We start from the raw sequence: 25,898 nt of genomic DNA on the forward strand, positions 1-25,898 counted from the left end.
AAATTAATAACTTTCTAAATGAATAAATTTCTCCGATCCCGACATTATTAATTTAAATAGTTTCTATTGTATGTGAGAGTAAATAGATATTTAGGTTGAATCGTGGGTTGACTCGATCATAAGTTTACAACTGTTAAAAAAAATTAAAAATGTTATAGGTATGTTTCGAACTTACATCCTCACAAAATAATTAAAATACTTTAACAAAATAATCTAATAAAACTTTAAGTTATAAATTCTACACCAAATTTGATATATATATATATATATATATATATATATATATATATATATATATATATATATATATATTTTATACATATAAATTAAAAATAAGAAAACAATATATAAATCAGAAAAAAATTATTTTATATATTTTTTTTAAAAAAATAGTTAGAATAAATATAATATAAATATTTATATATAAATTTAAGTAAATAAATAAATATGTAACATTATATAATAATTATATATTAAAAAATAAATTAAGAGATAAATATTTTTAATTATAATTATATATAGAAGAGTAAGGGAAGAATTGAGGGATTGAGGGATGATTTCCCAAATTAACCTAGTTTATTATTTAAATTCAGTTTTTTTATTATATTTAAAATTTATTATATATATATATATAAATTATTATTTTTATAAATTTGATATATTTAAATTATTATTTATATAAACTAATTATTTATATTTTGATATATATTTTAAATTATTACTTTTATAAATTTGATTATTTATATTTTGATATATAATTTATATTATTATTTTTTATAAATTTAATTATTTATATTTTAATATATAAATATATATTTACATCTCAATTATTATGGAAAAAATTTTAACTCTGTCATGTGTTGTATTTTATTATTGAAATGTAGTAATTTTGTTCCCAATGAAAATTTGAGAAAGAAGAAAATCAACGAGGTTAAATTTAGTTTATTCGAACCAAATTTGATAATCCACGAAAGACTATCATTTGTGGGAGGTGTGGCCAAGAATGTCATACGAGACGTAGCCAACATTGTCCTGAGCAAAATCCTTAATAATTTAGATAAATGATAATTGTAATCGTTTTTATGAATGGTTAATTATAATATTGTTATGGTTAAGATATTTTTAATTTATTAGTATTTATCAATTATTTATTAGAATGTTAAAGGGAATATTTATTACACTATATAAATAATAATTGAAATGTAAATATATATATATATATATTAAAATATAAATAATCAAATTTATAGAAAATTATTTATTTAAATTATTTATTAAAATATAAATAATCAAATTTATAAAAAAAAATAATAATTTAAAATATATATCAAAATATAAATAATTTAGTTTATAAAAATAATAATTTAAATATGTCAAATTTATAAAAATAATAATTTTTAATATATATATATATATATATATATATAAAATGAATTTTCAATATAATAAACCAAAAAAACTGAGTTTAAACAATAATTAGGTTAGTTTGGAAATGAATGAAAGTTTAGGAAGTTGAATGCCAAACAAGGTTAGTTTGAGAAACCATCCGGGAATGAGAGAGGAATGACATAACATGAAGTTTAGGGATGACAATGAGGCGGTTCGGGGTAGAGAATACATTTACCATCCTCACCCCGTTTATATTTCAGGGATTTTTTTAATATCATCCTCGCCTCGTTCGGTTTTGAGGAATCCCCGTGTGGCACCATTTATAAAATATTTTTAAAATATAATAAAATTGTATTAACGATTTTTTTATATAATATATTGTAATATATCAAAATTTTATATTATTATAAAAAAAATAAACTTATAACTCTTATAAAATATAATGAATAAATAAATATATTTGTGATTTTATATATTTAATTGTGTTTATAGTGTTCGGGAAGGAATCAGGGTAATATCGGAGTAGGTCGTTGCAGGGACACAAATACATTTCCCGTTCATCCTAGTTCGGTTTCGGGGAGAAATCGCCCAAAACAGGACAATTTGGTTCAGTTTCAAATTGTCATCCATAATAACATTATTAGTTGAAAAAATGAAAAAGTATAAAGAGATATTAGAGAGAAATTTAAATTGCGCAACTACATTCTATCATTCATTCAGTGTTTATTCAATTTTCTTCCAAAATCATTTCTCATATATATATATATATATATATATATATATATATATATATATATATATATATATATATATAAATAAAAATAAAAATAAATAAAAAATTATTTTATTATTAAATTTATATAATATATTGGGAAAAGTTATGATATAATAACAATGTTATATATATATATGTCATTATTATTTTTATTTAATATTAGAATAAAAATATAATTATTTTTATTATATTTTTTTAATATGAGTTATAATTATTTAAAATGTAACTTACAAAATATATATATATATATAAATTATAAAATTATTGTTATATAGTGATTAAAGTCTTAACATTTTATAAGATTATGGTTCTAATCCCTCTAAAAGTAATATTATATGTGGGTGCGCGAACATTGTACATGAAGAAAAAGCGAGAATGTATGCTAAAAGGTGTACGAATTTTGGGAATGTTGGTTTGAGTAAAGCAAACATTGGTGAGAAAACTTAAGGGTTCATCAACGAAGGGTGATTCAAGACCTAATATCATGCCAAAATGTGTAATCAAATATTTAAGAATGCACCCTTAAAAATCGCAAAGTTCTTACAAAGAAGGTGAGTCAAAGCCAAAAGACATAATTGAATGCTGTAGAATGATTCGGGTTAATAATGCATCATTGAAAGATAATTTAGATGATATATATGGATGTAAAAGATTTTAATAATGCATATTTTTAGTATTAATTTATTAATTATTTATTTATATATACAAAATCCATAAATTATTTATTATTTTAATATTTATTGTTCATATATATATATATATATATATTTAAAAAATATATAAATTAAAAAATATATTTAAAAATATATTTAACTAAATAGGTTAAGTATTTAATTAAAGTGATCGAATTTTTTATTTATTTACTTATTATTATAAAAATACAAAATAAGACATTATATACTTGAAATAATATTTTAGAATTGACAAAAAATGTAGGAAAGAAATCGAAAGATCATGCTTACAAAGGGAAAATCTTCTCAGAGGATATTAAAACAATAGTGAAGGTACTCAATTCTCCTTTTGAACTTAAACTGCCCAATGAAATAGAAGAAAAGTGCATAAAAGATTTGGAAATTTTAGTGGTAGGGATTATATTGGGAAAACAGAGTATCCTTCACAATCACTTAAAAAGTTTTAATGAAATAGTGAAAGGAAAAGGGACTGGAAAAGATCTCTAAAATATACATGATCTCTACTTTCTTCAATTCAAGAATGGATCGAATATGGATGAAATTCTGGAAAATGGGCATACATTAAAAATTATATAAATTAAAAAATATATTTAAAAATATATTTAACTAAATAGGTTAATTATTTAATTAAAGTGGTCGAATTTTTTATTTATTTACTTATTATTATAAAAATACAAAATAAGACATTATATACTTGAAATAATATTTTAGAATTGACGAAAAATTTAAAAAGAAAATATCAATATATGTTTAATATATTATTAATTAAAAAGACTTTAATAAAAAAGAATATATATATATATTTGTTAAAAGTAAAAATAAAAAATAAAAAAAAAATAAATAATATTTAATAAAATATGTTAAGTTTTAAATTTAATGAGAAATGTAATGAAGACTTATTTATTATTATAAAAAAAATAAGATGCATGAAAAATCCATTTTTTAATTATCAAATATTTTTTATTTAATTATTTATATATCTATATATCTATATATATAAATTTTAAATAATTTTTTATAATTTATTATTATAAAAAAACATATTAAGATATTGTATGAACAACATTTTTATTAGCACATATTTTTTATTTAATAGTGTCTAAGTTAATGCCGAAAAGTGTAATCGAATGATATGAATGTCGGATTTTATAAAGCAATCATTGGTGAGAAAACTTAAGAGTTCGTCAATAAAAGGTAATTTAGGGCCTAAGATTATGCAAAACTGTGTAATTAAATGTTTAAAAATGCACCATTCAATACCGCAAAGTTCTTACACAGAGGAGTGAACCAAAGTTAAAAAGACATAATTGAATGCTTGAGAATGGTTATAGTTAATAATGTATTATTGAAAGATAATTTATATAATATATATGGTTGCAAAAGATTTTAATAATGTATTTTTTAGTATTAATTATTAATTATTTATATATATAAATATATTAAAAAATCCATAAAATATAATAAATATTTATTATTTTAATTATAATGTTCATATATATATTTTCAAAATTATAATAAAAAAGAAATTTAAAAAGAAATTTAACTTATCGAATTTTTTATTTATTTATTTATTATAATACAAAATAAGATATTATATACTTGCAATAATATTTTAGAATTGATAAAAAAAAAATTGAAATGAAAAATATCAATATATATTTAATATATTATTAATTAAAAAGACTCAAATTAAAAAATATATTTGTTCAAAATAAAAATAAAAACGTAAAAACAAATTAATGAAAATATTTAAATTAAAAATATACTTAACTATATACTTAAGTTTTAAATTTATTGGAAAATATATTTGACACTTATTTATTATTAAAAAAATTAAGATACGTGAAAGAATCATTTATTTATTATCATATATTTTTTATTTAATTTTTTATATATTAATTTTAAATAGTTTTAATAATTTAATATTATAAAAAAAACAAATTATTAGTATGAAAATTGAGAAAATGAAGTTTTTCAATCACTAAATAAACCCATTGTCGAATCCTACTAGGCGAAATATGGAGGCGTTTATGGCGAAATATGGAAGCGCTTATGGCAGAACAGGCCAATTTGGTATTTCACAATAAGGCGATAGACAAAACTGATTCATTTGGATCGACATTAAAGTCCAACTATATTGCATTGTTAGAATGCATGTTTTATATTTGAAAGAGGTTGACGATTGCTTCTATTAGGAACACATTTTTTATTAATACATATTTTTTATTTAATTATTATATTAATTTAATTATTTTTAATATTTGTTTAATTATTTATTATAACAATTTATTATTATTTTTGTATACAATAATTTTATTATCACATTTTTTTTATTATTTATATATGTATATATATTGATTTTAAATATTATTTATATCTGTACAATTATCTAATATATTAATTTATTTATTTTTATACAAATTATTATATTAAATTTATTTTTTTATATAAATTTTTATTCTTAATAAATTTGATTCAAAATTATTATTAATATAAAAAACTTAAATGAATTAGTTAGATATTTTTTTATTTTTTTTATTTTGCAAATAAGTATATAATAATAATAATAATAAAAATTAAACCCAAATAAAAATTTATATAATTTGATCACTAATTTATCCAAAATTCAATATTTGATGAATTATATTTTCTAAACTACATTTTTCTTCCTACCTAATTTATGTTATCTGTTTATATGATTGGTCCGCAAGCATTATATTTGTTTTTCAAACTTTATATACTCGATGAATTTTAAAATAATATAAGTAAACATTAAATTTAAATTTAATTTAATTTTACAAATTAAAACCAATTCAAAGATTTGAATAATATTATTTTTATTTAAAATATTTATATATATATTATTTTGTTTACATGTTTACCCGTACAATGCATGTAATCCATGATATAGGTTATTTATTTGATTAAGAGACACTTTCATTAAAAAAAAAAAAAACACTTTATATCTTTTTAAGTAAAACATTTAAATTTAAATGTTGAGTTATTGTGTATTGTTATTATTTTTTCTGAAAAAATAATTTATTTATTATTTAAAGCTTAAGTTTGAATATAATTTTGTTTTATTAAGTGGTTTGAATTTTAAACTTTGTAATATATACTTGAACTAGTCATTCAATTTTTTTTATCTAATTCGTATGATATTTATAGCCAAGAAAAAAAAATGTGGTTTCGCATTTGTTCATCGTACACCATCAGTTAGTCGTTAAAATATATATATATGAGAAATGATAAACCCAACGAAATTTTAGTTAAAATAATGTCACGAATTCTACGTGGCTTGTCAAGTGGGTAGGAGAGAGAAAAAAAAATAAAAAAATAAAAAATATATTCGGTATCGTTTATTCTCTGGTTTCATTTATTTATCTCTCTGAAACTTCTCCGACTTTATTTATTTCTCTCTCTAAAACCTCTCCGGCCAAAATCCTTAACCCGAAACCCAGCTCATGATATCGTTTTAACAGACCTAGTTATTTAGTTTTTACATATCTAGTTATTTAGGGTTTAGGAACCCCAGTATTTTTACAGATCTAGTTATTTAAGGTTTAAAGATTTATTTCAATTCGTTTTTATATGATAACATTGTTTTATCTTTTAGAAACCAGCACTGAAGCACCGAACCTAAACAACATAGTAGATGAAGCATCGAACCTGAACAAATCCCCCCTATTGAACCCGAAAAGTACCCGATTGTGTATAAAAAAATCTACATTTCAATGTTGGTATATTTTGATGTCCCGAAACCATCATTTTGGGACTAGAAAATAGAATTTTTAGGGGAAATTTCCCAAAATGTCCCAAAATGGGTGGTTTTAGGGCCCACAAGGGTGGTTTCGTGACGTGTTTATTATAGTTACACTTATTTTTTGTAGTGAAATTCCCAGCGTTGAAATAACATTTTCCTCTAAAGAACAACTTTTTCAATTCTACACATCATATGCCCACTTAACTAGATTCAGCATTATCAATTTAGGGAGCAAAAATGTAGGTGGTAAGAGGAAATACTTCAGCATTGGTTGTGCCAAGTGTTTTATGAAAGAATCGAAGATCAAAAATAAGTTTCATCAGCCTAGACCAATAACGAAGACAGATTGTAAAGCAAAGATTAATGTTGTTGTTTGAAATGAAGGGGAATATGTGATAACAAGTATTTGTCTTGATCACAACCATACATTAAGCTCTAAGAGGATACGTCATGTTAGATCCTACAAAGTAATAGACAGAAATGTAAAGAGAATATTGTATACAAACGATGAAGCTAGAATAACTGTTGCCAAAACATTTCAATCCCTTGTAGTGGAAGCAGGAGGGTATGAAAACATGTCTTTCGATGAGAGAACATGTAGAAATTACGTTACAGAAGAATGAAGGTTGAGGTTAAGGAGTGGGGATGCTGAAACACTCACTAATTATTTTTTAAGAATGCAAACCAGGAACTCAAACTTCTTCTACCTTATTGATTTGGACGAGGAATCCAGAATTAAAAACGTGTTTTGGGTAAATGGTAGGTGTGGGGCTACCTTTGAAGATTTTCACGATGTTATCTCTTTTGATGCAATCTATTTGACAAATCGTTATGACATGTCTTTCGCTTCGTTTGTCGGGGTTAATCATCATGGTCAATCAATTTTACTAGGATGTGACTTATTGTCAAGTGAAGATGCAAATTCTTTCACTTGGTTGTTTAGAACTTGGTTGGAATGTATGGATGATCGACCTCCAAATGCCATAATCACATACCAATGTCGATCCATGGAAATTGCAATTGAGAAGGTATTTACTAAAACTCATCATCGTTTTTGTTTGTGGCATATAATAAATAACATCTAATAAAGAAGAGACTGAAAACATAGTATACAACTCCATAAATATTCAACAATGCGAAGACGATTAGATTAGACTAATAGATAGCTGGAAGATAATGTCTGGTTGAAATCTTTATTTTTGAAAAGATCTAAATGGATACCCGTTTATGTGGAAGGAGAATTTTAGGTTGGGATGTGAACATCTCAACGGAGTGAAAGTATGAACGCCTTCTTTGATGACTACGTACAGTCCAAAACATCCCTCAAACAATTCGTCGAGCAATATGATAGGGTTCTGTTGAAAAATATCGAGAGAGAAAAGAAATTAAATTTTCAATCGTTTAATTTTTTGATACCAACTATTGGTGGATTTGCCTTTGAAAGGCAATACCAAACCTTCTACGCTCCAAATATATTTAGGTTGGTTTAAGAAGAAGTTAGAGGGTTGATGTTGTGCGACATCTCAATCAATTAAGAGGAAGGGACAACTTGTATATTTAGAGTTGAGGAAATCATTTTGGGGGTTAATGGAGAACATGTAAGAGATGTTTCTTACAAAGTGCATTATACCGAAATGGACTGCAATGTTAAATGTCAATATCGATTGTTTGAGTTCAGATGTATTTTGGGTAGGCATATCATGGTTGTGTTGAAAAAAATGAGGGTGAATGAGGTATCAATGTGTTATATAATGGACCAGTGGCGTAAAGATATTAAGTGTGGCTATCAAACTATCACCAACATTTATGATTCAGATATGTCTGTGGAAGAAAAAAAACGTCATAATAGTCTAACTCGATTGATGCAAGAGGTTCAACAGGTTGGAGTAAAATCAGAAGACAATTTTTCTTTTTGTATGAACGGCATAAAAAAATTGATGAAACAGTTTATGTCACTTAATCATGGAAGCACAGAAGCATCTAAATACAAAAGCACAGAAGTATTTTCATCTCCTGCTTCATTTTCATCTCCAGCTACATTCATTTTGATACACTCTCCTAACAAAGTTAAAAGTCGAGGACGACCACCAACAAAGAGGAAAAAATCTTTAATTGAGAAAATCTCCAAGAAGTCGTCGAGATCGAAAATGAAGTGAAATACGGCCACAACATCAATACTGTTGGATTCAACACAACAACAACAACAACAATTAAATGATCCACTATCGACTAAATTTTCCTTCACATCACTTTTATCCTCTCAAATATGTGTCGAAGATAATGCGTGTGGAGATAACATTCAACGAGATGGTATTTATATGATCATGTTGTAACTTTGAATTTTTTAAGATTTTGTCATAATGCGCCCCGAAATGATGGTTTCTTGTCCCAAAATGATTGTTTGTCGTCCCGAAATGGTGGTTTTTCGTCCCGAAATGGTGATTTCTTGTCTCGAAATGGTGATTTCGGGTCTCGAAATCATAGTTTTGGGACAAGAAATTGGTGTTTATCGTCCTAAAAGGATGGTTTTAGGTCATGAAATGGTGGTTTCGGGACCCAAAAGGGTGGTTTCAGGACCTGAAAGAGTGGTTTTAGGACCTGAAAGGGTGGTTTTATGACCTAAAATGGTGGTTTCGGGACTAGAAATGTTGGTTTTAGGACCTAAAATGGTAGTTTCTTGTCTTGAAATCATGGTTTTAGGACAAAAAATGGGTGTATATCGTCCCGAAATGAGTGTTTTATCGTCATGAAATGGGTGGTTTATCGTCCCGAATTGATAGTTGCAGGTCCTAAAATGGTGGTTTCGGGACCCGAAATGGGTATTTATCGTACAGAAATAGTTGTTTATCGCCCCGAAATGGTGGTTTTTTAACATTTTGTCACAAAAGAGAAAAGAATTGAAGAGTAGAAAATCGAAAAGAATTGAAGACTAGAAAATACCACAATGTATTACTTATTTACATACAACTTATATGTTTCAGGACAATCTTCTTTTATAATTTCTAAATATCTCTTAAAAATATTGTTCAAATTTTTGTTTAAAGTTGACATAACGATGAACGCACAAAATTTTACTCGTAAAACTTCAAGCATTCCGCTTGCCTACAAAAAAATTAAAATTGAGCAGTTACACTTACATTTGTTTTGGTTATACCACAATCCCACTTTGCATCGCCCAAATAAGATTGAATATGTCTTATACAGTATATGGCGCAATCTGGTATTTGAATTTTCTTGCCAAGCTAATTTCAAAACTTTGAATGGGAATTTAGCAATTTTGATTTCGATTTTCAGGTTGATAGTTTAGAAGAACTCCACAAAGGTTTCTATCTGTTTTACCAATGAAGTTAATAAACATAGATTTGAAAACATTTAAACATACAAACACATTCAACTTACCAGTTTCCGAGTTGTGACATATTTATCTTCCCATGACATTTTTTGGGTAGTGGGAAGTTGTCGATGATTTCGATTATTCTCTTTTGCATATTGATGCAAACAACATAATAGTGACTTTTATATAAATTTGGGAAGAAGATCTGCAAAGTCATATTAAAATATGATATATATGAGCAATATTTGGATGATATTAAAATATTTAACTTACAAGATTAGCATTTTTCATTTCTTCGGGTGTTATTTCGAATAGTCTCATTTCTTCAATAACTTGTTCATTAAAAGTTTGTGAATCTCTATAAAAGCCCAACAAATGAAATTAACATCATAATTAGACCATTGGTTTAAACAACAATAAAAGATATAGTGACTTATAGAAACCACGATTTCGGGATAAGAAACCATCATATTGTGACCCGAAACCACCATTTCGGGAAGATAAACGCCAATTTCGGGTCCCAAACCACCCTTTTAGGTCCCGAAACTACCATTTCAGGTCTTGAAACCACCCATTTTGGGACGATAAACAGTCATTTCGGGTCCTGAAACCACCCTTTCGGGTCGATAAACACCTATTTTTTGTCCCGAAACCACTCTTTCAGGACCCGAAACTATCATTTCTTCTTTTGGGACACACAATATGATAGTTTCTCGTCCCAAAATGGTGGTTTCGGGACAAGAAATCGTGGTTTCAAGATAATATGCAGCTAATAAACCTTTCGGGACAAAATATATGGATATCAAAAACGTTTCTACGCTAAACCCTAATCGCTATATATTTTTTTGTCGTTAAATCCTAAATGGAGCTAAACCTTAATCGCTATATACTAAAGAGAATATTGATATAAAAATCATCAAAATTATCTACGTTTCTAAATATAAGATTTCTTATTTACCTTGAAGTCCTTGGAGATCTTGGAGTCTTGTCGGGCGATGTACTTGGACCAACACCAGCCTGAAAAGAAGAGTAGTATGAACCTGGACCTACCCTAAATGAAGTGAAGATACACGAAGGAAAACTTAAAAATTTTTACCATTTTCGATCGGACGACGATGAAGAAGAGAGAAGAAGTCGCGGATGCCGGAGAGCGAAATCGTCAGAGAAGAAAGAGACCGATCGCTAGAGAAGAAGTCACGGATCGCCGGAAATGAAAAATGAAAAGAAGAAAGAGAGGGAAGTGAAACGCGTTTTTAATATTATTGATATTTTTTAATTTTTAATTTTTTTATTTGTGACCTTACTTTCGATTAAGTTTCGTTGGAATCTATAAATATTTAGGATCAACTGTTGAAACCATATCCCAAGAATTTCCCTCAAACCATTTTAATTGATTACGTGTACAGTTTTACCTCCTTGTTTTGTTTGAAGGAATATATTAAAAGTTATAATATCATCAATGATTAAGGATTGAGTCAAAACCTAAACCAAAACCAATCTCTCTCTTTATACTCTTAAGTTTATGAATTTGTATGATCTAATAATATTAAGTGACAGCCATATATATATGCATGTAGAACCAGGGCGATTTTATAATGAAATCGTGATTTTACCAATAGCAAGCAAAACAAAGTTCACTAAAAAACAACTGATACAGGTTTAGAAGTTGGTCAAATTAATATGACAACTAAAACACATTTCAGCAAATGAAGGTAAAAACAGAATGTTACATAAGAAGATAACCCATATATATATACCTGCTCAGCGGTCAGCACTATGAATAAGGACACAGTAACCTGCATAAAAAGTTGAATTGTGTTTTAACACTTTATTACAAAATTTATTAACCAAATGTTTTCCACTCTCTTAATAATCCCCAACAGAATATTCTTCAAAATCATACCACAAATTGTTCACCAAATAGTTTTATCCAAATCAAAGCCGGGAGAATTTTGGGGGAAGACTTGTATGCTTGCCTAAAAACAAAAACATCTCAATAATGAAATAAATCTGGCAGAGAAATTGTATCAAAATGACCATAAAGACCAGAGTTGAAGTGATTTTAATCAAGGGTTTAGATCAAAATAGCTTACTAAAGAACCCATATTATTAGTTATTTATATATTTCAGACTAATATTTTAGTTTGTATAAATTCCAAGTATTATATTGATTGTCTTCATTAATTTCATAAACATGAATATATGGTGTTTTGTCCTAAGTGGGTGATTGATTGTTTTTTTAATAAAATATGTATTTTAAAAATTAATTTGATTATGCTAAATTCAATCAGATAAAAGTATGGTTGATCGGTTATTTGTATATTTATTTAAAAACTAGATTTTGATGTGAGGTTTATATCAAAATATCTTATACAAAAAAACTAAAAAAAAACTAAATATTTAAGATTGAAATTTGACGAAATGACCCTAAAAATGTCATTAAATGCGCTGGTAAATTTAATTGAGCAAATGACCACTTTAAAATATTTTGACGAAATTATTCCCGTCGCGTAACGCGAAAGAAAAGTCTGTGAAAAGTCAAGAATGATCGTGTCATTCGCGTGACGATCGTGCCCTTCGCGTGACGATCGTGCCCTTCGCGTAACGATTGTGTCCTACGCGTTACGCGACGTGGGTAATTTAACAGGTTTTTTCTTCACGTAACAATCATGCCCTTCGCATTACGCGACGGGGTAAGTTCGTCATAATATTTTGACGTGGTTATTTGCGCAATTTAATATATGTCCGCGCATTTAAGGCCCTTTATAGGATCGTCTCGTCAAATTTCCCAATTATTTGAGTTCACATACAAGTTCTATTTAGGTGAAAATAATTCAAAATGAATGCTCATTAGTGAATCTGATTTAATTCGAAGGAAATTTTATAAATGAAAGAAAATATTTGAAAGATAATGTATTAAATGAAAAGATTTCAAAACAAACAAAAATAATCTAATAAAAGTTTTTTTTTTTTTTTGACTCATATGTGAGTTTGTACGGTGTTTATTATATTTTATAATGTATTTGTAGATAAATTGTGTGAGACTATTGTATCGGCATAATTATGCCATAGAAAAATAGTGGAAATCCTGTTACTGAAAGAGAAGTTTGTGGTGCTTAGAAATGGATGGAGAGATATTGGTTTTATAAAGGATATCGATTTTTCCTATAACATTCATACACTGTCCTTTTAAAGATTAAAGTATAAATAAATGTAAGAGTGGTTTTTATTTAGAAAAAAAAAAACGCATTTAAACGTATAACTAGCTTATCTAGATATATGTACTAATAAAATAATATTTAAACATACGTATTATCAAAAATTGGCTTGTTTAACTTTTTTTTTTAATAAAACATAGTTAATTTTAATTTATATATTTATATATTTATTAATTAAATATTAATATATTTTTTCTATCATTCTTTTTTATTAATAAATAAACCCTCTATTTTTATTTTTTCATAAAAAAATTATTATTTTTATATGAGTATTTATTATTGATTTATTTTAATTTTATTTTATATATATAACCATTTATCATTAATTATTTTAACTTTATATTTCTCCTTCTTTTTAATATTTTTTTCTTATATTAATACTCATTATTAATTATTTTAAAATTGTTTGGTTCAATGATTGAATATAACAATGACTTATCCTTTCAACAATAAAAATCCTTCTAACACAAAAATAAATAAATTAATAATCAAGAATTAGATAATAATAGCAACTCATTCATCCAACACAAAAAAATTGATAATCAAATATTAGACAAAATAATGTTCATTACTACTATTATAAGTCATGAATAAAAATTAAATAAAAAATTATTAATTTTATTTTTGTTCATATTAAATTAAATAAGAAAGAAATTTTTTAAAAAAATATTACAGTAAATATAAAATTAAAAAATGAGTTGATAAATTTTTTTCAAAATTAAAAATTTAAGAATTATGATAAATAAAAACAGATTAAAAATGAAGATTAAATAAAAAAGAGAAACTAAAAGTGTTATTTCGTTAAAAAAAAAATGTCACCAGCGCTTAAGCGCTGACACTTTTAGCAATTAGAGGCATCTTTAGTGTCATTTCATCAAATTTCCCATTAAAAGAGATTAACTAAGCTAATTTTTAATATTTAATGTATATTTAAATGACATTTTATTAGTATATACGTGTAAGTAGGGGTGTTCAATATTTGGTCTGAACCGAATATTTGACCGAATTCGAATTCCATTTTCGGTTTTCGAATCGAATTTCAAACCAATTCGAATTCAAATACGGTTTTCGAATTGGTTTTCGAGTTTGGGTTTCAACTCGAAAACCAAACCGAAAACCGAATTCAATTTTTTATTATTTATTTTTCCAAATTTAGCTTAAAAAAAGTTCAAAATAATCAAATTAAAATATTTTAAACTAAAGATTTAATAATAAAAAAGAAGGTAACAAAAGCACCAGTGGTCTAGTGGTAGAATAGTACCCTGCCATGGTACAGACCCGGGTTTAATTCTTGGCTGGTGCAATTTATTTTGAATTATGCTAGTTTAAAAAAATGAATTCGATTTGAATTCGAATTATTCAAATTCAAACCGAATATCAAATTCGGTTCGGTTTAATTAAAATTTATTCGAATTCGGTTCGGTTTTCAAATTGATTAAAAAAAATAAAAATTCGAATAAACCGAACCAAGGAACTCGTATAACCCGAAAACTGAACCGATGAACACCCCTACGTGTAAGTGAGCTACTTGTAAAAGTATATACGTCTAAGTAAGTTTTTTCCTTTTATTTTTATAGAGTTACGTTAGTTTACAAATTTATTTATTAAAAAATTGTAATATACAAGTAAATGTTTTTTTATTTGGCTATGATATGATTTGATGAGATAATATTGTTTAAAAAATTATGTTTATTATTTAAAATATCATTTCTTACCATTATTGATAATGATAAGAAATGATATTTTAACAATTATTTAATTTTAAAAAAATACAAATTAAAAATTCAGATAAAATTGTTAATAAAAAAATTAAAATAAAATATTAATTTTTTTTTTGTTCAAAGTTAAATATAGTTTCGGCGATACTTAAATTAATGTTACAGACGCTTAAATAAATTTCGTTATAATTTATGTCAACGCCGTTTCTGACGACGCGAAAATAAGTGTCTTCGATATTTTTAACACCACTTTAAGGGTTGTAAGTTTTTAAGTGTTGACAAAAGGATTTTTTTTGGGTTGTAGTGAACAATGAAAGATTAAAAAATATTTTGAGGGACAACTTACTAGAGAGAGTAAATGTGAGATCTACCATGTTTTAGCTCATAAATAAAAGTCAGAATTATGTTTGGAGTTTGAAATACTCAAATACCTAATCGCATTTCTTCCCATTTACTTATTTTTTATGGGTTGCCCCATATACACCATTTAATGACATAAAAAGCCGTTAGTCTTTTTTTTTTTCTTTTTCTTTTTATCACCGGTTGGAAATGAATAAAAGCTATGAGGAACACGTGGACCAATTCATTAAAACTCCTTTATAAAATTACAATTTTATATTGAATGTCATCAATAATTTCATATACATACATGATTCATCTATGTTGTTTGATCCTAAGTGGACGGTTTGATTTTATTTTATTTTTAATAAAATGTGTAATTTAAAAATAATTTGATTATTTCATTTGTATATATTAGAAGCCTAGAAGGGTTGATAGGTTATATGTATAAAATATTTAAATAAAGGTTAATTTTGATAGTTTAATTAATATAATAATGGATAGATCAGTGATGTAATTTTAAATTTTGGGATAAAAACTTATTTTTATATAATAAAATCAAAGAAAATCTAAACAAATTTCTATTATTTGTTTGGATAAGATAAAGTTGTGCCCACAATATGGATGTGGCTCGATTATATCACCTTTCACTACTTTCTATGAGATAAAGTTGCAGACATACATGTACATATAATCAAACTTAGAACCGCTTCGGGTGAAATTATATATATATATATATATATATATATATATATATATATATATATATAAATAAATTAATTTGCAATAATTTTAATTTTATTAATTCTTATAAGTTTCAATATTTTGTAATATTAGAGAATGAGCTTTTAATGTGAGTGTAGGAGTTTTTATTATTATTATTATTATTATTATTAGTACTCATATAACTTATATATTCATACACAAAATTTAAAATAATAATTAATAATTTTATGTAGTTTAATGGTTAAAATGTCTATGGTATATAATAAAGACCAATGTTTAAATTTTATGTGGTCTAAATTTAATTTTGATGGTTAAATATATGAATAAAATTGTTGGTTGACTAGAGTGAAAATTAGGTCACGGGATGAAAAGTCGATTGGGATTGATTGGGATTGGTGGTGGTTGGTTTTCCAAGTTGTTAGGATCGGCGGCACCAATAGAGACGGGGGTCTGACTATTGTTGACGACTTCGGATAAACAGTTTGATAGAAATCCTATTAGGGATTAATATCTTTTTCTATTCTTCACAAACCTTTGCAAACTGTTGAACGATTCAAGGACGGAAACGTTTGCTTAGGTTTGAAGCTAAAACCAAAGAAGGAGAAGATGACAGAATGTAAATAACACAGCAGATTATTTATGGATGTTCGGAACAAACTCTCCTACGTCACCCCTTCTTCCAACCACCGGAAGGATTCACTATACTTTTTAATCAAATACAGTTAGCTGACTAGCTAATACTCTGTTGAATAGAACAACCTCTATTCAACTTACAACACACTGTTAATGACTATCAAATAGTCCAATAACTTATCTTTTAACTTCACGTAGTGATTTACAAAATACACTTAAGAATAAAATATCTAGAGAGAGAGAGTAAGTTTATTCAAGAAATTAAGCTTCTGGAAATCTTTTTATTCAATGAGAGAGAAAGCTTCAGTTTCTGTCTTGTTTTCTGCTTTTTTTTTTCATCTTCATCCTTAGGCAGCAATATATTTTTGAAAAGCTTCAACGGTCGAATCTTCCTTTTGGATACGTGGCAAGCATCCATTGGAAGGCCGCCCATAGTACACAAGTACAGCAGGCACTGTGCATATGGAGCGTGGCCGTACCAATCTGGTAGTGGCCAAATATTCTTCTGAAATTGTCCTGCACAGAACAAGTAGTAGGAAGAATATTTACTTACGTGGCATTCATCAATTGATTACAGCTGACTGTCGTACTGATCTTCATAGGAGAGTGGAGCAGGAGTAGCGTACAGCTAGAGCACGTGGGTAGGCGGGTACTAGCTTCAAGCATACTGCTTAAGCTGAGCATTAGACGTATTTCAGTTAGACGGATTGTGAAAATCAGTCTAATGAAATTTAAACATCCTCGTCTAATAATAGAGTCTATTAGACCGTCTGGTCTAATAGAATTAGACTTACGTCTAATTACAATAACCATTAGACTGCACGTCTAATTCCAGTTCTACCTTAGACTAATCTGAAGGAGTTAGACTCACGTCTAACTTTCACTTAATTAGACTACACATCTAATTATCCAATAACCATTAGACTGCACGTCTAACTCCACTGAGTTAGATTGCACGTTTAATTCCAGTTCTACCTCAAATTAATCTGAAGGAGTTAGACTCACGTCTAACTTTCACAATCCATTAGACTTACGTCTAATTCCGCAAATATATTAGACTTACGTCTAATTACGCAAATACATTAAACATCCCCGTCTAATAACAGAGTCTATTAGACCGTCTGGTCTAATAAAATTAGATTTACGTCTAATTACAATAACCATTAGACTGCACGTCTAACTCCACTGAGTTAGACTGCACGTCTAATTCCAGTTCTACCTCAGACTAATCTGAAGGAGTTAGACTCACGTCTAACTTTCACTTAATTATACTACACGTCTAATTATCCAATAACCATTAGACTGCACGTCTAACTCCACTGAGTTAGATTGCACGTTTAATTCCAGTTCTACCTCAGATTAATCTGAAGGAGTTAGACTCGCGTCTAACTTTCACAATCCATTAGACTTACATCTAATTCTGCAAATATATTATACTTACGTCTAATTCTGCAAATACATTAAACTTATGTCTAATTCCTTGCATCTATTAGACTCCACGTCTAATTCCTATGGTTAGACCCCCACGTCTAACATTAGACGTTTTTCATAAAATCGGTCTAACTCCGCGTTGACTTTGCTCGCGCGCGTTGACTTTCAGTTGTGCCTGCAAATTAACAAAACTCTAATTATTAATTATGCACCTGGTGAGATTAGAACCCAGGTCACCTGTGTAAAAGGTAGGCATGCTTACCACTACACCACTTAAGATGTTGATATCTAAGTATATATTTATATATTCATATATTTGATATGACTAACAATTATTGAACTTAGCTTTATCCAAAAACTATTTCATCAATCATTAAATCAAATTTTTTAAGTTATTTTTAAATCAATTAAAAATTTCAACCCAACAATTCCCCCTTTTTGATTATTTAAACTAAATTATCAAAACCTGTTGAGTTCATTAAAAATTTCAACCCAACAATTTCCCCCTTTTTGATTATTTAAATTAAATTATCAAAACTAGTTGAGTTCATTATTTAAACATAATCTAGGAATTATTATAATCCAACAATCCTAAAAATATTTCTAAGGTAAGAAAACTTAGACTCGAGAAGTGGCTTTGAGAAGATGTCAGCCACTTCAGGCTGCTGATTGTCATATGCTATGTCCGAGCAGCCAGCTGTGCAGATGTCGTTTGGCTCTTCCAATCTGCTTTCCTGTTTTACCTGCATTCAAAGACAATAACGAATCTGGTACCCATTTTCCTTTGGGTCCATGTCTTATTAGTCCTTTGGGAATCCATACTTTGATTATTTTTATGGATTTCCCATGTTGCGTTGTGATCGGTGCGTATGATTTAGGCTTAGAAGACGTCTTCCTGCTAGCAGCTGAACTGTTAATCTTAGAGGATGGTTTTTGTCTAAAACTCTTTGACTTCCTGTTAAGTTTTAATATGCGAGACTTGCTGGATGCTTCCATCTTAAGTTTCAACCAGCTAACAGTTGGCGGAACATAAGTAATCTCATCCTTTAAGGTTAACTTATCACAGCTTGGATCAGTTCCATTCTCAGTTAAGCTCCCTTTGACAAAGTTTATAGACTTAAACTTGTCAGTTTCTGGGTTTAACTTTTCATAAGACTTGTCTGAGTCATTGTCATCAAATCCTAAATCGGATTTGCATCCGGCAGGCCTCAACATACTTATCTGCTATCTGACTGCATCTCCAAACTTCGTCCAGGAATCGACCACATATGTCAAACGTTGGATTTCAGAAAACAGAGATTGAACATTTTCCTTGAGCTTCTCATTCTCAGATGAGAGCTCAGCCATTTTGTTTTCAAAAACTTCAAAATCATTATTTTGAGATGAAGAAGAGCTGTCAGATTTGTTTTTCAAATTTAGTTCATCAAAAGAGTTTGACAGTTTCTTGTACTCAATGACCATGTAATTGAGTGCAGTAATTAACTCATCTGTTGAGAATTTTTCAGAGGAGAAATCAAATACCTCAGAGTCAAATTCTTCTTTTTCCATGAAGCAAGTGACCTCTTCATCATCACTGACGTTGGATGATGAATCATCTGAGTCGCTGTCGGCCCACTTGGCTTTGTTTTCAGCCGCCATGAGAGTCTTCAGCTCTTTCTTGTTCTTTTTCTCATTTTTCTTTTTCTCATCACGCTTTGGCTTGCTGTTTCCTTCCTTGAAGTGTCTCTTCTTTATGAATTTGCATATTTTCTTCATGAAAAGAGCCATGGCATTGCTGCTAATTTGCATAGCAGCAGCCTTTACAGCAGTGGCATTAGATGGCTCCTCAACAGTCACCAATGCTTTTGTTATGATGGAGGATGTGGGGTGCTTCTCTTCATTTCTATAGTTCAACTCGAACTCATAGGCCTTTAGATCGGCCATCAAGTTAGAGAGCTCCATCTTATTGAGGTCTTTAGACTCCCTCATCGCCATCGTCTTAATATCCCACTCTCTGGGCAAAGCACGCATGACTTTAATCGCAACATCTTTGTTGTTGTAAGTCTTGCCCAGAGTGGATAGAGAAGTGATAACCTTACTGAATCTCTCATCGAACTCAGTCATCGTCTCTTCAGGATGCATCTTGAGGTTATCGAACTGTTGAGTAGCAACCATGAGTTTGTTTTCTTTTATTTGTTCGTTGTCCTCACACATTTTAGTTAGCTTCTCCCAAATATCTTTGGTAGTGGGATAGGTAATGATCTTGTATGCCATGTTGTCATCCAATGTCTTGTAGAGAATGTATTTTGCTATGTTGTCGAGGTTGTTCTTTCTTTTATCTTCATTGGTCCACTCAGATCTAGCCTTCTCAATCTTTATCGGACCGTCGGTGATGACAAACCACATGTCATCATCTATGGCAGCTAGATGAGCGTGGACTCTCGCCTTCCACACAACATAGTTTTTCTCTAAGAACATGGGAACATTGTTGATGACAACAATAGACATGATTCAGATTCTTTAGAAGCTTGAGAATAGAAAACGAGGCTTTGATACCAATTTTTAGGATCGACGGAACCAATAGAGACGGGGTCTGACTATTGTTGACGACTTCGGATAAACAGTTTGATAGAAATCCAGTTAGGGATTAATATCTCTTTCTATTCTTCACAAACCTTTGCAAACTCTTGAACGATTCTAGGGCAGATTGTTTATGGATGTTCGGAGCAAACTCTCCTACGTCACACCCCTTATTCCAACCACCGGAAGGATTCACTATACTTTTCAATCAAATACAGTTAGCTGACTAGCTAATACTCTGTTAAACAGAACAACCTCTGTTCAACTTACAACACACTGTTAATGACAACTTACAACACACTACTAATGACTATCAAATAGTCCAGTAACTTATTTCTCAACTTCACGTAGTGATTTACAAAATACACTTAAGAATAAAATATCTAGAGAGAGTAAGGCGTTGACTTTGCTCGCGGAGGTGAGATTCGAACCCAGGTCACCTGTATGACAGACCCGCATGGTTACCACTACACCACTTAAGATGTTGATATCTAAATATATATTTATATATTTGATATGACTAACAATTATTGAACTTAGTTTTATCCAAAAACTATTTCATCAATCATTAAATCAAAATTGTTAAGTTATTTTTAAATCAATTAAAAATTTCAACCCAACACGAGTGATAAGAGGTCGATAATAAATGAAATATTGGTGGTTAAAAATATATGAATGTGTTACGACTTGTTTCGTAAGGTATATTTATGGGTTCTTGATCTCAAGAATCAAGTTCTTGATCTCTAGAACCGGGTGGAAATTCTACAATCAAAAGGCAATGGAAGGTTTTTAATAGAGAATTTGGGGTGAGGGGATAGAAGATCCTAGGATGAGAAGAGAAATACTGTTGGTCTATACCAAACAGTCCATAATAAATAATAATAGACAAATGGGGGCGAAGTTCATATCTTCATTATTCCATTCATGGGTCCTTGGGGAAGAAAGATCAGCCTTATATAGGTGATGTCTTGCCCAGAATATTCGGTTACAACAACTACTAGAAAATAACAGAATTCGGTTTGTAAAATAGAAAAGGAAAACAAAACAAAATATTAAAACAACAAAATAGAAATCTGGCCCATGTGCACACTAGGACCGAGAGAGGGTGCCGAGAAAGGTTGCTTGAATTATTCTAGGACTGATGCCTTAATTTGTAGACCCTAGCAGAATGATAAGTAATTGACCGAAATGTGGAAGTTATGTCACAAATGAAAGCTCGTTTAGATTGTGGTTGGTTTGCCAAAGTGGGAATAAGAGGTCGATAATATGATATGTGATAGTTAGGGTGAAAAATATTCGAAGTGAGGTGAAGAGATTAGAAATGAGAGGTCAATTGAGAAACACAGAATATTTATGTGGTTAAATATTTGAATGAGATGGTTAGTTGACCAAAGTGTAAAGTAAGGTCATGAGATGATGAAAGGTAAATTGGATTGGTGGTTTGTTTAATGAAGTAAGGGTAAAAGAGGTCGCGATAATGATATGGAATGGTTAAAGTATAAAATGTTTGAAGTAAAGTCACGAGATTAGTAATGAGAGGTCCATTAAAGAACAAAAAATATTGGTGATTAAATATGTATATGAGAGTGTTAGTTGACCGAATAAGTGGATGGTAAAGATGTCGGTGATTGATGAAATGGTTGGATGCAGAGGTTCATTAGGGAAGAAATTATATTAGTAGTTAAATGAAGTTGTTGGTTGACCGAAGTGAGGGTGAAGAGGTGGTTAAAGAGGAAGAGGTCGATGGAGATCTCCTTATCAAACTTGTTATCATTTCTTTCCTTCTTGATAATAATGAAGATAGCGATGAATGAGATGAGGAAGAAACCACTAAGTTGCCTCAATCACTAAAGTCCCTCATATTCATACCATATATGTTGGCGACGAAGAGGATGATGAAGGTGATGGAGACGATAATGACGACGGTGGAGACGATGTTGACGGTGACAAAGAGATGAGTAACGTCTATTTCAAGTTTATATCTATTGTATTTTATATTCAATTAGTTAGATATGTCATTTTTTATACTCTAACTTTAGAGTTACATTAAAATCGAGTTATTTATTTTTGAACTTTGTTTAGGTTGACGATGATGAAGATGACCACAAAGTTGCTCTAACCATAAGAGCCCCTCTAGTTTAGATTATAAAATGTTGACGACTAAGAAGATGACTGTGATAATGACAATTAAGATGATCATGATGACGACGACAATGAAAATGACAACATATATGTGAATTTGATTAATCCTTGCAACGCAAAACTATTATGATAGTTTTATATATTTTTGAATTAAGGAAAACTATCATGACACTGTTGGATTTTGGATTTAAATATATATGTAGAACATATTATTAGATTAAAGTCATGAGCTTAATGATTATGAAATGATTAATTTTAGATACTCGTTTAGTATTTGTTTATTTGGTGAAGTGACAAAATAAGTATTAATAATATGGTGGACCTTCTTATATTGTGGGCTTTAACAATATATGGGCTTCAACTAGGGTTAGGTCCCTGAGACAAGTATTATTTAAGAAACAGGAGAGGAGATTCAAAGAAGAACTCTCACGCCTTCTCTCTCTCAACTCACCTCCGTTTTCTTGTTCTTTGATTTCCCCGTCAATATCAGAGGAGAACGGATAATACTTAGTCTATGAAGACTTAGTCGTTCCTTTCAAGAACAGATCAATCCGGATCTACAATGGGATCATCTTCAGGTACACTTCCGCTGCATTATAATTATAGTCTATATTCATGATTAGGATAATGATAAAAATTCTAACAGTTGGTATCAGAGCTATCCTATTTATGAATCGATAATTTTTATAATGATCGTATTTGAATCTGGATTGGTTTATTTATTTATTTATTTATTTTTAATTAATAATAAATAAAATATATTATTTTATTTTTATTATCATTACTATTAAACTACAAGATAAATAAGGAAATAATATTCTCTATTAAGAAAATAAAATAAATAAGGAATTGATAATATAATATTTTTTTTATTATTAAATAAATAAGAAATTAATAATATAATAATTTTTTATTATTATTAAATAAATAAGGAATTGATAATATAATATTTATTTTTTATCATCATTAATAAAGAATTTATATTATATTAAATAATATTAACGACTAAGAAATGAATTATTAGAATCTGTTTTATTAAATTAGATAATAATATTAATAATCTAATATTTATTCCATTTAAATAAAATAATTTCATCTTCATATGTCACCAAAGTGACCTCTATTTCGTAATTGTTTTATTTAAATTCTTAAGGATGGTTGTATTTTTTTTTCATGCGTTTATTGATTAACCCAAAGGTTGATCAATACTTGGCAGAAATATAAACAAACTCATGGTAATAAATTTGTGACAGTTATAAAGTTTTATATGGATTATACTTTTATCTAAATATAAATTTATTAGTTTTACAGAATTTATTGTCAATATTTTATTATTGCAACAAGAGTACCGCTTACAATTAAAATTATTATCCAAAGATTTGGTTTTAATGCTGTGTTTGGTATCTTGCGATGGGGTTAACCATAATTTGTTTATTATTTATATATTTGTAATAATGTGAGTGTTTATATTTTTTGTTAACTTCATGATCTGGTTCTTTGATATCTGCTAACTATTCCGTCCTCATTTTATCGGGGGACAATTTTTAGAACTGAAAAGAATTCATTTTGATTCATTTAGGCTGTATGGATCTGGACTTAGCATTGAGGATAGACCAACCCGCTCCTCTTACGGATGTAAGCACTACTGATCAAAGACAGATGTTTGAGAAGTGGGAAAGGTCTAATCGTTTAAGTCTGATGATCATAAAGAAAAGCATTCCAGAAATATTTCGGGGTACGATATCTGATGATATCACTAAGGTTGAAGAATTTCTCATCGAGTGAGAAAAACGCTTTACTAAAAGCGATAAGGCGGAAATGAGTACTTTTCTTAAGTCTCATTACCATGAGGTATCTCAGGAAGGGGAACATAAGGGAGTACATCCTTAATATGTCCAATGTCGCTTCAAAACTGAGAGCACTCAAGTTAGACCTTTCAGAGGACATGTTAGTCCTATTGGTCCTGCTCTCACTTCCTGCTCAATACGATCAGTTCAAAGTTAGTTATAACTGTCAAAAGGAGAAATGGACTCTTAATGAACTCATTTCTCACTGTGTTGGAGAGGAATAAAGAATGAAGCACAAAAGGACTGAGGAGGTACATATGATTGGAACCTCAAAATATGTCGGTGGCAATAAAAGAAAGTTTAAGGCCGTGAAGATTGAGACTGCTAAGGCTCCAGTCCCAACTCTTCAGGCTCGTCCTATGGAGAAATCTTGCTTCTTTTGCAAGAAGACTGGACATGAAAAGAAGGATTGTGCCAACTATCACAATTGGTGTGTGAAGAAAGGTATTGTTCTTACATTGGTTTGTTCTGAAGTTAATCTAGCTTTAGTGCCTCGAAACACTTGATGGTTAGACTCTACTTCAACTACTAACATCAGTGTTTCAATGCAGGGTTGCCTAAGCCACCGAAGCCCAATTGATGTTGAAAGACGCATTTACTTTGGAAATGGGGAATCGGTCGAAGTGGAAGCAGTTGGCAATTTTAAATTGTTGCTAAGTACTGGGCATTTTCTTGAATTTAAAGACACTTTTATTATACCGTCATTTAGACGGAATTTGGTTTCTGTTTCTTATTTGGAAAAATTCGGTTATTATTGTTCGTTTGGAAACAATGAAGTTACATTGTCTTTGAATTCAAATTTGGTTAGTTTTGGTACTTTTATGTTGAATGACAATTTATACATGTTTGACACTTTAACTTCATATCATGAAACCCTAAATGTGCAAACGAGAGGTACTAAGAGAAAATTAAATAATTCCAAGTTTATTATGGCACAAACGTTTAGGTGATATTTCGAAAAATCGAGTTGAAAGACTCATTAAGGATGGAATCCTTGATTCCATAGTTTTTTCGGATATTGAGGTTTGTGTTAACTGTGTTAAAGGTAAACAGACCAAAGTGAAGAGGACAGGTGCTTATCGAGCTACAGAAGTCTTAGAGTTGATACATACAAACAATTGTGGGTCATTTTCCACACCTTCGTGGAATGGTCAACAATACTTTGTATCATTCATAGATAATTATTCTCAATATGGCTATCTTTACCTCATAAGGGAAAAATTTGAGGCAGTAGACATGTTCAAAGCATTTAAGGTTAAAGTTGAAAATCAACTCAACAAACGCATTAAGATCATCAGATCTGACCGTGGAGGTGAATATTACGGTAGAAAT

At 28.9% G+C, this 25,898-nt stretch overlaps 1 protein-coding gene across 1 annotated transcript; it reads left to right on the forward strand.

Annotated features, from left to right (window-relative positions):
• The first annotated feature begins 24,303 nt into the window (after window positions 1–24,303).
• LOC124935357 lies at window positions 24,304–24,790 on the forward strand. Its single transcript, XM_047475793.1, has 2 exons — window positions 24,304–24,500; window positions 24,580–24,790. The coding sequence occupies exons 1-2, from the start codon at window positions 24,304–24,306 to the stop codon at window positions 24,788–24,790; spliced, it is 408 nt and encodes a 135-aa protein (XP_047331749.1).
• The last annotated feature ends 1,108 nt before the right edge of the window (window positions 24,791–25,898 follow it).

Source organism: Impatiens glandulifera, chromosome 1 (assembly GCF_907164915.1).
Source record: "Impatiens glandulifera chromosome 1, dImpGla2.1, whole genome shotgun sequence".
In the NCBI taxonomy this organism is placed as follows: domain Eukaryota; kingdom Viridiplantae; phylum Streptophyta; class Magnoliopsida; order Ericales; family Balsaminaceae; genus Impatiens; species Impatiens glandulifera.